The 17623-nt window shown below is 38.8% G+C and overlaps 1 protein-coding gene across 8 annotated transcripts in view; it reads left to right on the top strand.

Annotated features, from left to right (window-relative positions):
* The window catches only part of LOC144951455 (protein unc-13 homolog B-like), a 250122-nt gene that overhangs the window by 206918 nt on the left and 25581 nt on the right, over positions 1 to 17623 (top strand). For all 8 annotated transcript variants that reach the window (XM_078881764.1, XM_078881780.1, XM_078881772.1 and 5 more), the window contains 4 exons: positions 5750 to 5838; positions 9366 to 9506; positions 11803 to 11926; positions 15854 to 15910. In XM_078881764.1, the coding sequence (XP_078737890.1) occupies positions 5750 to 5838; positions 9366 to 9506; positions 11803 to 11926; positions 15854 to 15910 (411 nt within the window). The remainder of the gene's footprint in view (positions 1 to 5749; positions 5839 to 9365; positions 9507 to 11802; positions 11927 to 15853; positions 15911 to 17623) is intronic.

The following is a 17623-nucleotide window of genomic DNA, read 5'->3' as shown; positions in this document are numbered from 1 at the left end:
CAGTGCTTTCTGTGCATCTCTTTGATCCTTCGCTTTTTGTCTTAATGATAGGATTTATAATTCTTGCGATATAATGGCACCAACTGAATTCCGAATACTGTATGAAAGAACAGGTTTATTATTGAATACAGCATTAAATAAGATAGCCAAGCATGATGTGCTGATGCTTTTCATCATCATAATAATCAGCCGTGATCTATTCACTTTGGGATTAAGGTCTCTCCAATGCTTCTGCCATTACTCACAGTCGTGCTACAGCTATAGCTTCTGCAACAAGAACTAATCTCATTATCTCCTCAATTTATGTACTTTTAGGCATGTTCCCTCCGTTTGGCTGCCACTAGTTTTTGGCCCATCCATTTTCTGTGACGCATGCTGCCCAAGTCCACTTTCTTTTGTCGAGTCGACATGTCTGCAACTTGCTGGCGTTCGCTGATCCACGTGTTCCTCCGTCGCACGGTGTAAAATCCAAGCGTGCACTTCTTCATACCTCTTTGCGCGCACTTTTCACATCTCGTTCCACTGTGTCATGACCGTGTTTAAAAATCCGTACGTCATGGCAATTAATATACACCGCTAAAAAAACTCAGCAACATGAACTTGAAAATGAAAAGTAGTATACCATTTTGTAAAAAAAACACGTCGTTTTAATTGGTGCTTACCACCCGCTTTAACATGGTTCAGAAACGTGGTCATTCGTGGGAATTTTGGAACAAAACCAAGCGTGTGCATAGAAGCGTGGAATGAATCTTTCTTGGAATTATATTGAAAGACAGAAAGAGGTTTATAGAACATACACAGGTAAACGGCTTAGTTCAAACTAATTAATACAAGTGGGCTTGGGCAGGACACTTCGCTGTAAGGGATGATTGACGATGGTCAACAATAATGTGGCAACCAAGAAATGGAACGCATCTGATAGGACGTCCTCCAATGAGATGGAGCAATTAAGAAATCAGTTTGCGTTCAGGTGTTAGGTGGATTGTTACATCACGGCATAGTGGGAGGTGGCAATGGCATGGGGAGGCCTTCATTGAGTAGGAGAGTGACCATGGCTGATGATTATCATGATAATACAAAAACATTCTTTAGTTACATTGGTATGTTGATTTTTCTTATTAAGTTCAGGTTTTCAAAGCATCCGGCCTGCTCTTGTCCACCTCTATAATTCATTCTTTCCATTCTCTTTACCTGCTCCTAAGCATGTCGACTCTCATGTTGTTTCCAGTTTTGTCCCTCAAACAGATATCATATTACATTATAATCAAAGAAGATCAGGATGTCTATTTAAAGGCTATGGTTGTGACATGGGCTTATTTGACCATTAGAGTCTAGACAATGGGGGAAAAAAAGATGAGAAGTCTAAGTGGGTACCTTGACACAGAGTTGAAGATATCCCGAGTGAAACAGCATGTTCAATAACAAGGGGAGATGACAATGCTTGTGGCCTGATGTAGAGTGTTGATCGTGCCACGCCTCCGATTAGCAGCACGGTTGCATACGTACGGTGCGAAAGAAGTTCAAAATACATAACTTAGTTATAACTGTTCATTTGAAAATACATTCAATGTAAAGATTAATACGTTTCATATGAATAGTTGAGCCATGGGACATGGCTCAAATATAACCCACAGCCGTAATATGGTGGAATTAATATTGATCAAAGTCTGACTTTTCAGAATTATAATTTTCTCTCTACTGTACTTTTTCTCCAGGTTATCCCAAGCAACACATTACATAGTAATGGAGCACATTACCACACAATTCTTGAAAACCGATACCAATTACTAACTGCTGGATTTTTTTATTAATATAAATAATCTGGATCCGATAGATAAAATCACGGATTTTATTGGATAATTTCAGGGTCCTATTTATTTTACATACTGATTCATACGTTTATGTTTAAAACGCAGTGAGAACTTTCAAAGCCAGGCTAATTATAGTTACGTGATATGTCTGGCATACTGAAAATAATACATATCAGGTAATTAAATTTTACAACGTGATAATATATGTTATTAAAATGTAATAAATATGAACTATAGCATTCACTGTACAATAATGCAACGAAATACCGATTGCACATTTGAAGCCATAAAACAGTGGTGGAAGACTAAAGGAATGTTCTGAAACGCTTGAAGAATTAATGTTACTTATAAAATAAGTATGTAGTTCAACAGACACGAGAGCACCAAGAAGATCAGCGTCAAATGAAATAGGTTTGCTAAATTCCATACAACAGATAAGTGTATAGGTTGTATTATCCCTAGTGCACATACGAATGCCGTCTCCAACTTGCATTGTGCCCAGTGTGGGTTGTAAAAAAAAAGACCCAGATTAGCTAGAGGCCAATATGCATTTGTATACTGTTATATTTATTCTTGATCTATAAAAATGACCAATAGAGTTGTTTTAGGTTACATCGTGTAAATATATTAATGTGTCGTTAAAACCCGCCACCACCCGACACAGCCAAACTAGTAAGGGTTGTCACGTAAACAGAACGTGCCAATTCGTCAATTATACAGCACACCAGTGTGTTGCATCCAAGTCCTAGATGATAACAACATCAATGCTGCTTTATATTGTGTCTTCATGTGCTCACATCCCAAGACACTGTACATTAACAGGAAATACATATTTAATCAAAACATATAAAGGAAAAGAAGTCATGCGGCCAATGGAGCCAGGGCAGAGCCAGGAAGAGTCCCCAGTATGTGGAATGGGTGCCAAGCAAGGTCCAGGAGACGGTGCTGGAACTCGACCAGCAATTGGGATCAAAACAATAGAATACACAGTAAACGCAATAAACTAACAAAAAATAATAATGGAGGGATAACAAAGGAAGAATATCGCTTCAGGGTTTGTCAGCGGAAACCCTCAGCGTTCAGCTGCCTAAGCCAATTGAGGAGGTGTGGACTACAAGGCAGGCACCACCAAACGGTGGCCATCTTCTCACTGTCCTGCTTAGTTAGTATTGATTTATTTTTTAAACAGCAATTTTCACGATTGACCACCTTATTCCAACCTTTAGACTGAAATGTTTTGGTATTTGCAAAAAAGGACTAGGCTGGTTTTCAAATTATCTTGGAAGAATGAAATAACGTGCAGAATTTGAAAACAATTTATCAGACTTTTCTCTTACTGCAAAGGTTGATCTACTTTTGTTCTTCCAGCTCAAATAGATCAGTCAATAAAGCAATTTAATACTATATACGCTACTTGCCTACATTATTTGCAATTTAATTCAAACTAAATTACAGTTTTAGTTCAATAACATTAAAAAGGTGTTGTATATCATTAATATGCTTTCTACATGCAAGTAAGAAAATATGTTAAACACTAACCAGCCCTCAATCATCAATAATACAAAACACTTGTGCAATGCCATTAAACACGTTACATAGTTCTAGCGTGGAAAATATCCTTAAAATATGTAATGCCTCTACAAAACCTTATAAAGAGCAGGTAAAAATCTCAATGGATATAAATCATGTTCTTATTATCCAATTTCCATCAACTCCTTGCCTCCAACATATTGATTATGATGACATGATTTATATGTCTGCTCTAATCAAGCTTCAAATAGACTAAACTATTTTTTTCATTTGGCCCTGCAATCTCAAACTAGAACCACTCCACTCATAGTTTTGATGTCTACATTAGGACTGGCTACTTGCTGCTCCCTCTATCAAGAGCCATATATCAGTTTAGTTTGGCTATAAAGTGATGGCAATTAAATTATCTCCAAGTCTATATCGTCGATTAACTTCAAATATGACTGCAATTTATGTCAATTCTCCAGAGGCTATGGCCAAATGTGATTCAAGTTTATGTTTAACCAGGCGAGCACTCAAGGGACCAGGAGAGTGTCATTTACAAGAGCGATCTGGGTCACTAAATTGATGAAAGCAAAACAAATAAAACAAGGTACAGCAATGAAGCAAATTGAAAATCTGAGCAAAATCAACCTTGTCAGATGGGAAATTGAAAATATTGCACGAACAAAAATCAATGTTAATTTATAAATTCCCTGTAGCTTTCATCAGCTCGGACAAATTATATTTAGACTGATCATAATATAATTACAATTAAGTTACAGAACCATTAAACAGATGTAGGGTGACTATTGCACTAATATGTAAATTGACAAGGAAATATGTCAAATGGGATTGTAAAGTATAATTAAGAACCAACAGCTTTAGATCCAATTGTGATTTAGATGGGAGAGTCACAAAGGGCACTTTTGATGCGATGGAATTGGAGGTGTGTGGGTATTGATCACAAAACACGCTTGGTGCTCCCCATGCATCGAATAGTATCACATCCCTTTTACATTTAGCAACTATTCCTTCTCAGTATTTAATGAGCCACTGAAGTAAATATGCATTTGAGTAGTTAAGGTAAATATGTTTTCACTCTTTGGTTATTTATGGTTTTACTCAAAGTTCTATTTAAACTTTACATGGGTTAATATACCACATTTATAAATGTTATGAATGATATCAGATATGTTTAATGTATATATATTTATTATTCTTGTTGTAAAAAATACTATTATTTGAATACTTACTTTATTCCGATGTTTTTATGAGGATTGCACTTTCTTAGTATTACTGCATTTGCTTTTCTGGGCCAATTGTCCCTTGAAAAAGAGACTGCGTATCAATGGGCTGTCATCTGGTTATAAATAGATGGTTTGTTTGATTAAAAAATGGGTGTTTGCGTCAAGAGTACGGTTTGTAAGAATAGATACGTTTGCACAATGCGAACAATTTCATTGCAGAAGAAGATACGAAATGTATGTGTTCATAAATGACTGGCGGCAAAGCATTGTATATATTATTAGGGTGGGAGAATGAGATTGGTAAAGTCAAGTACACGGGTTGCAATGAGGAAAAATTACAAGACAAGACATTAGAGCTCCAGCCAGGTTGCGGAATACTGTGCAGCATTTGCAGGATACGACATAAAGAAGGAAATTAAGGAGTTTCATGGTGGCATTAGGCTGGCTGCATTGAACTCTTAATCTTTATTACTGATAAAAAAAAACTGTATCCAAGATTTCCCAAAGTAGACATGGACACATTTAAATTATGAATGCTAATACATATTATTCAGGATATAATAACTATCACTTTTTTAACTAAAATATATAATTTTGGTCATAATACACAAATATAAGTAACATTCCCGATTCATATACGTTGTCCCCACTGTATATTCTATACTCTTTGGTTATTTCGGTAAAGTCACGTAGGTACGACGTTTCGGGCGCAACACAAGCGTCCATCATCAGGTGGGAATGCTTGTGTTGCGCCCGAAACGTCGTGATTTATTTTATTTTATACCTACGTGACTTTACCGAAAGAACCAAAGAGTATGGATTCCTGCAGTCACGAAAGCTTCAAATCAAGATTGTATATGTTAAATCTGGAAGAGCAAAAAACAATACAATTATTATGCTTATTTCATGATAATTCCTCAAGATCGTACATCCTTTCTTTTTTGCTGTCATGTCCTGGCCGCTTTGCACTTTGTTGGGACAATGTACATTATTGGAACAAATTTTGTTCACTTAAAAAAAAACCCAGTTATTATTGAGGATTTATTTTTAATAGAATGCGATGTCTGTATGATTGTAATTATGCTCCTTAAATGGTAGGGTTTATGGCTATGTCACTGTGCAAATGCTGTGGTTTGTGATGTGCTTTTATAATGAACACACTGTGTTTCTTACCAATAGCTTGATGCTGAGACCAGTGAGATGCTCAACGAACTACAAGTCAAACTGAATGGCGTTTTAGATGAGCTGAGCCGAGTGTTTGGCATCAGGTAAGGAGGAAACGTTACTTGTATATACATATTATGCGTGTGACAATTTTGAAAGCGTGTCCCCGTGATCACTCAGCATTCGTGTTACGTGTGACTTTAAAGTTATATTCATTCGTCATCTCCGAGAAAACGCCTTCATTTGTCAGTCCACTATTTGTTAATCCATTATTTAATTCAAGCCAAGCAGCGGTGGCACATGCCTGTAATCAAACACTGTGGAGGCATCGCACAAATGTTGTTCAACTCCCATCCCGTGGGGAACGAGGTGCCGTACCCTGCATTGCCAGATGAAGGCAGTACAGCAACTGTATGAATCACGATCAGTTTCCATATGTACGGGGATAAAGTGTTGCCCCCTCTCACTCTCACTTATAAACACTCATTAATTTGCTGTAAATATTTTAAAATAAAAACCCATTGTATGAACCTCCTGAAAAAGAATGCTACGACTCAGCGTGGCTATCCTGGATACAAAATTTAAAATGTAACTAATTTTGGAAATTTTAATACATTTTATTTGGGTAACACAGTACAGTATTTCCTCATGTAATGTGGTAGGTGCATTCCTGAAAAGTGCCACATTAAGCAAAAATGCGTTGAACGAAACCAAATTGCCACTAAGATGGCAGGAGAAAGAACTGTGTTACCCAAATAACATTTATATACTGTGTTATTCTGCGCGTGTACCCAAAATTCCTGTAGCAGTCAGCCCAACAGAGTAGAACGTTGTCGACCGCTCGTTCTGTGCAGTGTCAAGAGTGGGGCAGGGCCAGTCTCTGTTGGGTGGCTTGTAGACATTGGGGAGTTGTTAGTTCACCATTTCGGACGCTGATGCATCGTAACAGGTAGACTGCATAAAGGTTGCGATCTTCCACCCACACAGATATCAAATAGAGATATATACAGAAACTAACATGGAGAGACACAAGGTGAGATAGAGAGACACGGGGAGATACAAATATTGATAGAGAAGATGGAGATACACTAACGAGATAGAGATACGTGGAAAAAGAGATAAAGAAATGAAGATACAGAGAGAAAGGGAGGGATCCAGAGATACAGAAAGGGACACATACACAGGGATAGAGACAAGCACATGGAGACTGACACAAGGAAGACATGTCTTTAGAACAGTGGTTGTGCATCAAAAACCCCCACCACACTCTAAATAGAAAGCATAAGAGTGTAATAAATGTCGTGGAAGCGACTTCTGGAATCAAGGTCTTTATTTGTCTTTCGTTCACAACACTCTTCATATAAATTCCACTCCTGTCTTACTCCTTCACGCTGCTGACAGCGTGAGAGGGAGAGAGAGAGACTCGTGCTGCCACGTGGCAGGCCTGGACCCCCGCTCCAGCGTGGCCTCACCCTTCGTTCGTTCCAGATCTGACCACGTGTTGTCCGTCTCCACCCCTTTTAATGCCCGGGTCACGTGGTACCTTTCCACCAGTCCTGGTTAACCTCCATGGAATCTTCCAGACTCCATCGTACGATCCCAGGACCACGCCCCTGACTCGTCCCCCCATTGGCTGTGGCTAAAGCCAGCAGATCCAATCATCTACTTGCAGATGTCACCTTCCCATTACGTCAGGGCCACGCCCCTAGATTTCTCCCCATTGGCTATTGGCCAGGACCGGTAGAGCCAATCATCGTAACGAGGTGTAATCAATCAACCACTCGGATATACCCTCACATTACAAGAGTACTACTGGAACGCACCTCCAATTATCGCCATATTTATTGTGCATACATGGAATTGCGAGGCAAATTCATCCAATTACCCACAGGTTTCACTGTGGGTATTGACCAGCCTTTTTCCCCAGTACGCACGTTCAGAAAATCATCACAGATCGAATTATCCATTAATTTTTCGCAGATAGGAGTGGAGATAAATCACTCCCAATGATCAGCAATTATTTACACATTTTCCCACACATAATGAAGCAAGAATAATCGGCTCCGTGGTATTATTTTGACATTGCCGCACATAAATGTTGTCCTGTACAATGATTTTGCACCAAGTAACATGTATCACATTTGAATGCATCTTTTTTCCCTTTGTTTAAATGGATAAACAAGAATATGAATCTTATTTTAGTAACAAATAGCATTTAGCTTTAGTAATATGATACTCCTCCATAGCGCAGAAACAATGTTTCAGAAACCATGGTGGAATAATGAAGGGGATTTTAGTTTTCAATGTTAGTAGCATGCATGCCAAACAGAACTCCATCAGTGATTTCTGAGGTTGCTCAAGATATGTCATTAGATTCAACACAAGTTATTCATGCAGTGGTCACCAACACGCTCTGATCATATACATATATATTAGAACATGATTCCAGTGAACGCCATTCCAATGCTGGGCACTAGAGTAGTAGTCTCGTGTATATGATCGGAGTTTTAAAATTGGGATATCAGGGAAAAACAGGTATCAGATTTCATTCCAGACAGCAGCTTTGTAATACCAAACTGTAAAGTTTTTGCAGCAAGTAATTACTCAGACTGGCAAGACCCTGCATACATAATATTACGCAGGGTTTTGGTGCATACACAGAATAACAAGTTCAAGAGTAAAAAAAGAGTAACACAGATTATCACTGGTCAACAAAAAAAACGTTTTTTTCTGGCTTGGACTTTTGCAGCTATTTTAGACTAATTTCAGGGTGCTGATTCTAAATCTGATCTCAGATTTTCTCTATCACATCATTTTTATGCTATCGCATACCCCATTTTCATTGATTTTACCCGAAATTAACTCTGTCACTTATGATTGCAAGTTGTTGCGAGTCAGTGACTGCTTTAGTGTTAAAATATGGTGCTGTATTTTTAGGATAGTGTGTTTATAATATCATTTTATGTAGATATCCACATTTATTTAATATTTTTCTTCTGCAGTTTTTATTGAAAATGCAATATTTGATATCTCAAAAACCTGATGTAATAGACAAAAACTGATGCCAGATTTGTAATCAGCACCCCAAAATTACCTTCAAACCGGTGGAATACCTTACGCCAGAAAAAGTGTGTTGACCAGTGTTATCCTTGTCACTAGGTCAAACAATTGATTATAACGTTTCTCAACGTCATTCAAGTTTAACTCTACTCTTAGATATTGCACCAGTTAAATGTATAAAGAATATGTATAATGGTAGTATAAAATTATTGCTCAAATAAATGTTTTGCACAAATTTGACAGTACTTCATAAAAGGTCACATTGAACTTAAAAAACATACTGCTCCACAAGGACAGAGTACAAACTGCTTGATAATTTCCCACATTTTCAACAAAGAACTGTGATGGATTAAGTTATTGTGATATTTTGTTGTATGAATATTAATGTAAATCAAATGGTTTTTACATTTAAACCAAAACTAATTCAGGATAGAACATAATTCATAAAGGATTGATAATGGATTAAAGTTGCTATGGAAATAGTGTGCTTCTATTTGCATATGTATAAGAAAGGACAGGTTTTTAATCCTTCTTAATTTGCATGCATTCACCCGCGCAATGTTTGTTTTAGTTTTCGCCCACAAGTGGAGGAAAGCGTGAAAACAATGGCCGACCTTCTGAGCCAGGTGAAGGGTGGAAGCTCTGGGCAAGGGAACTTAGCTGGAGATGCTGACACTATTTTGCGTCCTCTCATGGACTTGTTGGATGGCAAGTAAGTGGTCGTCCTACCTTGAAGTCTTGATGCATTTTGCACTCCCATCACGATGTCAATAAATATACATAATGAGAGGTTTACTCAACTCATGAAAGCATGGACGTCAATAATCACTGGGTTTGAAATGTTGAAGCTTTTGGCAGCAATTCACGTATAAACAGATAGGCTACTTCTTCGTGGCACAGCATTAAGTATTAATAGAAATACAGTAGACTCTCGATTATCCACGTTAATGACGGGGAGGATGGCCGTGGATAATTCTAAATTATGGATAATCAGAAAATATCCATTTCCCGCAGATCTCTATGCCAAAAACCATTAATATAGATATACATTATTTTTAAGTGAAGAACATTGAGTTTGTTAATGAACAACATAAACATTTTTGATATAAATAATATATTGATCTTGTTTTATTACAAAAGTTCATACAAAAACACACTCAAACAAGTTTGAAAAATCCGTTTCTCTGCCATCACAGTTTCGAAAATTAAAACTCACTAAAGACATCACTCCAAATGAAGCACACCTGACAAATACTAACGATCAACCAATCGATGCGCATGCTCAGTGATAACGCTTTTCTGATCCCACGCAGAAAACTCTGCCCACTAAGTGGATAGCAGAGCCATGCCAATCAAAATCAATCAAGTTCCGCCCACTGTTGTAAAGATATGCAACTACTGTACTGTAGAGGCGATCACGTGGATTTCGGATTAACCACAGCACATATTTGTTTGGTTTAACCACGTGACTTGTAATACACTTTTCCAAGAATAACAAAGTATTACTCTTTTTAGATGATTAATTTGGGCTTAAGGGAAAATCCATAAGTTATTAATTGATGTCAACACGCACGGATTGTTGAGAGTCAACTGTCCTTTTAAAATAGACTTGAGCCAAAAATGTGGGTTTTTGTCCACAAAGCATTTGTAATATTATTTGTTGGTCACATCCACCAATGGAAGCTGATGGAGCATTTGTCATTTTGCACAAGGCTTGAGGGCCTTGCTAAGTTAAATACAAATTATATTTAAGGCTGGCATACTTAAAGAAAATGTTAATTGAGGCCAGCTCCTGTAGGTTCTCTTTAGAGGAATGTTTCTTGTGTCACAAACAAGTTTCACCTGCATTAAAATCCACGTGTGTGTGTGTGGGGAGGCCAGGCTTTGAGACAGCTTGTTCCAAACCAATTTCCGGCATGCTGCTTAGCTCCACCCGCTGAGAGAAATACTTAACCATTTGTATTTTAAAATGGTCATGCATATACACGTGTGTCTTTTTACACTAAAACCCTAAGTAAAAAAATGGCCAGCTTTGGCACTAGTTAACCCTGGAATTTACCAGAGTAACAGGAAAGCAGCATGAATGGTTCCATATTTTTGTATTCGTGGCTATTCGCATGATGAAGCAGAGTTTTTATTTCTGTAGGATCTGAGAATAGTGCTGCCCCCATCCACCCCCATATCAACACAGACAGCAGCACCGCTGTGCACACGATAACAATATGCAACAAACACATTGTTTATTGCTGTGGCAGATTTTATTAATATAATTTCACAAGATTGTCCCTTATTTCGAGGTATCCACATTCATACACACGCTCACCTCAGTGGTCCTTGTGGTCCACCACCAGGGAATGGTGCATTAGCATATCAATGTCTTGCTGAGGCTATCACATTACCACCCCGGGTTCTGTGATCATAATGACAGCATTTAAGTTTATTTCGTTATTGAAATAAATGTGTTACATTTAGTAAAAAACAAACATGTTTTTCTATACAAGGATATTCTTGTGTAAAAAAGTGATTCAAGAAATAACGCCTATTCCTCAACCCGTCAGCCACATGACCTTCTGGGAGTGTATATTTCATCAGCATTGATTCATTACAAGAAACCCCTGATACGGTTTCAACATTCGGTGTATTATCAGTCGTCTGGCTTGCTGGTTAATTGCCCGATTTGTATAGGCTAGGACCCTTTCTTTAAAAAATGGCTCTTAGTTCAACACAAAACTATAAAGTACATGTCACAAAATACTAATTAACCATGATTATTTTGAGAAGAGACAAATTTGGAAAAGAGTCAAGATTGTGTTAACATTCATTACTTCAATGCTAAATGATTATTTTGTTAGTTAGCATTTTCATTGTTTAAAGATGTCTTCACATTTTGGACAATTTTGTTACTTTTTTGACATGATAGCTTAACTTGGCTCTATGGGCTTTGCTCATTTCCATCAAGTTAACGTTTCATGAGCATTTACAGGCAATGTTTGTTTATTTGTGTGCAGTCTGACACTGTTTGCCAAGGTATGTGAGAAGACTGTGCTGAAGAGAGTACTCAAAGAATTATGGAAGATCGTTATGAATACCATGGAAAAAAAGATAGTCCTGCCTTCCCTTACTGATCAAACGGTAAGAATAGTTGCTGCCCTAAACTATACACTGTCTGATATTCACATGGTTGCAATCAGAATTTAGTTTAGGTATAAGACAGTTGCTTCAGAGGATTACATTTTCTTCTGAGAAATTAACTATTGGAGTGATCATTAGCTAGATTATATTTCCAAAAGAGAAAAACACAGTGATTCTAATGTTGAAGACATTCATTCACCAAAAATAAATGTAACTGCTAATCACTTTAAACAAAAAATGCATTGCGTTATTTGAGGTCAGCAAGTTAGTCAAGGAGTGGGGTTTTTTTAATATACAAACCGAGTTATTGTGCAGTGGAGCCATTCCATTTATCTTCACACATTCTGCCTGGAGGGAAGTGCATTGTGCACTGGCTGTGTTCTACAAGGTCCACTGAGGGTAGTGCTTAGATAACAGCTGGGCCATAGAATGGGGGGAGTCAGTAATTGCCCTAAATCTATGGCATCTCTGCATGCGGAAACAGTGGTGGCTCCAATTTGTGGAAGCTGCAAGCTCTGCCTCAGGTTTATCAGTGTCGGGTAGGCTTGATAATTTGAATGTGTGTACAAAACATAATAATCACCTGGGCTGGGCATCCACCATAAATGTCCTTCTCGGATGACACATGGGTAGTGTCAACGATTCAGAGACAGAGTTTCTAGGAGGCACCTTCTTTATTAACAACTTTCACGGTCTCGTCCGCACACTCTCCACAGTAGCTCAGCCTAGCCTGTACACAACACTCGCCGTCTAACACTGACAGCGCTGACTGAGATAGCCAACTACTCTCCTTCGTAGCACAATATCTAGCGGAGACGTTTAGCGACGACGGAGACGAGACTACAGCAACGACGAGACGAGTCCGTTCCCAGAACCGGCAGCCTCGAGCCCCCGCTCCTTTTATGCTCCCAGCGCGGCCTGGCTCCGCCCTGTCCGCGCCTCCCTTCTCGAACCCACTAGCAGGTTCCAGGGGCCTCCAGATGGGGTCCTCCGTGACCCTTGCCCCAGTTCCACCGCTCTGCCAACACACCGGTGCTCACGCTCACCGGCGTGTGTACTGTCTGTCCACCACAGCTGCCGCTGCTGTCCAACAGCCAGCATTATTACACTACACTTGTATATGCCCATCTGGTTGAGATTGTACTAATGAAGTAACTGCTATGGGTGTTTCAATTATCCATTCACTCGTGTGTCACATAAGACTAGATAACCCTGCGATGGAATTGGTAGCATCTCAAAACCGGAGCCAGGGGCTACCACTGCGTAAAGGAGGCAATATACTTGTGAGGGAGTGCAGTTGGGTGGGTGTTGGCAATGCATAGCGAGCCTTTCCAAGCATCGGTAGCTGTCACCATCAATTTTCATCCATCATGCTCAGTCTGCTGCAAGGCAGCAGATGTTCTTAAGGGAATCGTGGCCTGCTCTGACCTCTTAAAAATTGGCTTACCATTTTATAAATGCGTTATTCCGTAGCCTTTATAAATATTTGGCAGGCACGGACATCTAGCAATGATTCTATACCCACAGAATGTGTATTTGAACAATAATTGTTGAGAGTGTGTACACCTACCGTAATTGCAGGAGTGTACACACATATATATAGACACGTGTGCATACTAAACATTGTACTATGAACACCTATTGGGGTCAAGAGGTCATCGTGGACAATCCTTTTATTCCAAAATACATCTCACTTTCTTCTCGTAGACCCAATAGCTGTACACAAATTGACACCAACCCTCAAAGTCCTCGTCTTCCAGCATCTGGCTATGGGTATCACCGCCAATCTCTGGGCACCACTCTAATCACCCAATTGTGTCCGTTACCATTGCAACCTCCCAATTTCTGATTACATTGAACCATACGGTGACACTGTCATTGCTCCTGCATCAAAAAATCTATCTCATGCAACTAAAGTTCACCCATCTACTCATCCATATTGATTTTCTTAGTCCATTAAACCATCTTCCCTTGAAGGCCTCCAGCACATGCTAATTGAGATTCTCACGGTTGCCCCTTGTTAGTAAAATTTTAGATGAAGGGGGTTTACCGGTCCCTTGCACCCGTCCAGCGCCACCATTAGCCACTGTGGTGCATATGATCATGATGCCATGAGAGTAAACAGATAACTAGCATTACTGACGTGTAACCCACGACGAAGTTGCAAATTATGTTGCTATCGATCGACACTCACAACAACACCCACACAGAAATAAATGCATACATGAAGCACGCATACCACACGGATATGTAACTGCCTCTGCTGGTTTAACTGCATTAACCCTATCTGCAATTCATTGTCTCATTACTCCTAATTCTGAACCTGTTGTGTATTATGTAGCTGTTTTTCTACTACTATAATATTCCATGTTGAACATCATATCCATCCAGTAAATTTTAATCATGACTGCTGTATATTCCCCCATGCACCCCTTGACCTCCCTCAACCCAATTGTTTCTCACCATTTGATACTACGACTATGTGGTTCTTGATATTGCCTGATTGAGCAATGGATATTAATATATTTTTATTACACGCTTTGATTTAACTCACTCTGTTGTCGTGTCCTCAAATCTTGTAACTCAGTTTTTACCCACTTCCCAATATGGTATCGACTGCAAACTTGGTATGCGTATGTCATACTGATGACTATATTCTATCGTTGAAAAAAATAATTTTAACAATCTTTTTTATATGTTATGTTTCGGCTTGGGTCTAATTGTCCACGCTCAACTGACGTTGGCTGTAAATCACCACGGTCCCCTACGTTATGGCAGGCTTCGGGGCCACCTCCTCGAGTTGCGGAGTTCTGCCATTACTCGTACGGTACATTTCATTAAAGCGTGTTTAAAAAAAGTATTTTTCAATATTACTTTTTTAAACTCTAGGAGACTCTGTTTGACCCTGAGGCATTAGCAACAATTCTCAAAGATCTTAATGGTTCCATCTACTGTTCTCTTCATGTATTAGTATCTGTCCGTCTCAGACAGTACCACATGCATCTTGAGCTCTTACACCTAACTTGGTACTTCAAGGGCAAGGTGGTCTGTAATTGGACACTGCTGCATAATTTGCTATGCAACCATTATCACCATCAGCCTGAATCTACTGAAGGGATCCCCGAAGCAGTTCTGTGATGTCACCTTCTAGAAGTCATTCTCCCACGAGGCATTAGACAAGGCTGTCCGTAAACGCCGTGAATGTACATTTCTTTGCCTCATGATACCGAGGAATACAATTGGAATATAATCCATAAAATACAGTTTCCTAAATTTGATGATAGATGGACCACACAATTATATTAGAATACATGCAATTTTATGGAATGTGTTTTCTTTTCAGATGCTTTAAAATATCTATTTGACACTCATAGTGTAGGTATGGTTTCTGTAAACAATTATATTACACATGTCATACTGCTTATTACTTTATTTATCATGGGAAACATATAGTCATTTACATTTTGTTTTTTAAAGCTCTCAATTGTGTGTTAAGGGGGGGTGAATGTATATTTACACAATTAAAGTAACGTGTATATTCAATTGCAATTCTGGCAGCGTGTGCAGTACTACATTAAGTATCGGTGTATAGTCGTCGACCGTTCACATTTCATGTCAAAGGAAATTCATTATTTTATAATTTTGCTTCATATCCAAAAGTTTTTTTTAATAAACCACCTTTGCTTCATATCCACAAGTTTTGTTTAATAAACCTCTTTTTCAGGAAACATTCATTATTCACGTACACATTTTTTCTTCAAAGCAGTTAGTAATTTCAGAGAAAGTAATAATGTTTGTATCAATCTGCTCCCTTGCAGTTTGCAAAAACGTATTCTTGGTGCATCTTAGTATTCTTACTCTGTAATGCCAGGGATTTCCATGAAAGGACAACGACTCATTAACACCTTTCGCCTGTTTGTTTTTAAGGGAGCGCAAATGATATTCAATGCCGCTAAAGAACTGGGACAACTTTCAAAACTGAAGGTACAAACACAAATCATTTTGAGCGCTTCATGAGGTGGAGGGGGCGGTGATGGTTCGACCTGGCGGCAGCGCGTTTGCCGCTTGTTCCAGAAGGTCGCGGCTCGTAGGGGCGATTATAACAATCGTCGCGCCCTCTACTGGCAGCCTAACTTCTCATTTGCAGGTCAAGTCAAGTGCCGAGTCACCCTGTGCCGAAAGGGGCAGCTGCCACTGGGGGGGGGGGGGGGTGTCCTTTCAAACGTTTGAGATTAGATGTGATGTAAAGCACTCTGAGATCCCCTGGCATAATAGGGCACTATATCAAAACAAATCAATATCATGACATGAACATTCCATTTAATTATACAAAGTTGAAAAGTATGCGTGTGCGTGGATTCTATAGCGTTCCAAAATGCATTTCATCGGCAGTATTACATTGTTTAGAGAATGTATGCACGTTAAAGACATTGTATTAACTGTTAAGGGATGTGCATTAGGCTTTGGCAGGACACGTTACTGGTAAGGATGATGGCCCGAAAGTCAAGAATAATGATGGAGTGGTTGCCAAGGTAGGGAACACGTCCGAAAGGCTCATCCAGCAGAGAGATGGAGTGATGCATTAGCCCGTCTGTATGGATTTCTGCTTAACAGAAGAGCCGAGCGCTGGCTTGGGGACGCCTTCAGCAGTGGATTGATCAGGGCGGATCATGCCCAGTACTGGCATCCCATTACAACATTGGATGCACGCGAATAGCGTCATCTCCATGGGGAAAGGGTTTATTTATTTATTTGGTGCTAGTTTTTCTACACATTGCCAAGCTTTAGACAACCATTTGATACATATGCCCAGATGTCTATAGTGTAAGTCGTTTTTAGCAGCACAACTTTGTAATAAGATGTATTTAAAGACTTATCGTGACCCCATTTTAAAGAGAGATGGACATCCATCCAGCAGTGGATAGACAATGGATGTTGATAGTAGTGATGTTGACAATGATGATGGTGGAGCTCTGGGGATGCAAGAGGGAATGTAAAGTATTTAAAACAAATTAAATGTTTCCAGCGCCATTTGCAATCAGGATAGAGTATACATATGATTTAAACCTTGCAAGAGCTGATTGATAGGTTTTTTGTGAGACTGTCCCAAATCTAGTAGTGCATTTCAAGATAAAATTTCTTCCATTGTCTCTATAGTCTCAGATCAGTGGATTGCAGGATGCTGAGTAGGTTCTTGAGAAGGCAAATTAATTTTGGAATAAAAATAGGCAATTAAAGAATCAGTTTTATTGCATTTCATGAATTACATTAAATATTGTTTTATATGTATTACTAAAATGTGTATCTGGCAAACTTGTATTTAAAAATACACTTATTACAGACACATTATATATCTGTATTGCTTATATTGATTCTAGAAACATGCACTGATTTTGGCTATATATATTTTTTTATAATTATACCATTTATTAAACAAAAAATGTTTTGTGTTCAAAAGCACAGCTATTCATGGCATCTGTATCGTCCTTGAGATGTATTTTTTATGCCATAGCTGAGAGAGCAAGACTGGCTGACATTGTAGGGAGTTATTCACCTTCATTGTTGATGTCTGTGGATTTATAGAACAGACTAAGGTACATTTAAGATCTCTAGGGTTTGAAACATACAGAATGTCACAATTTTCAAAATATGTGTTATACATTGACTTCCCTCATAAGATATTTGATATTAAAAAGT

This window comes from Lampetra fluviatilis, chromosome 3 (genome assembly GCF_964198595.1).
Source record: "Lampetra fluviatilis chromosome 3, kcLamFluv1.1, whole genome shotgun sequence".
NCBI lineage: Eukaryota > Metazoa > Chordata > Hyperoartia > Petromyzontiformes > Petromyzontidae > Lampetra > Lampetra fluviatilis.
The sequence above is the reverse complement of the archived record's forward strand: the minus strand, read 5'-3'. Positions and strand labels throughout refer to the sequence as shown.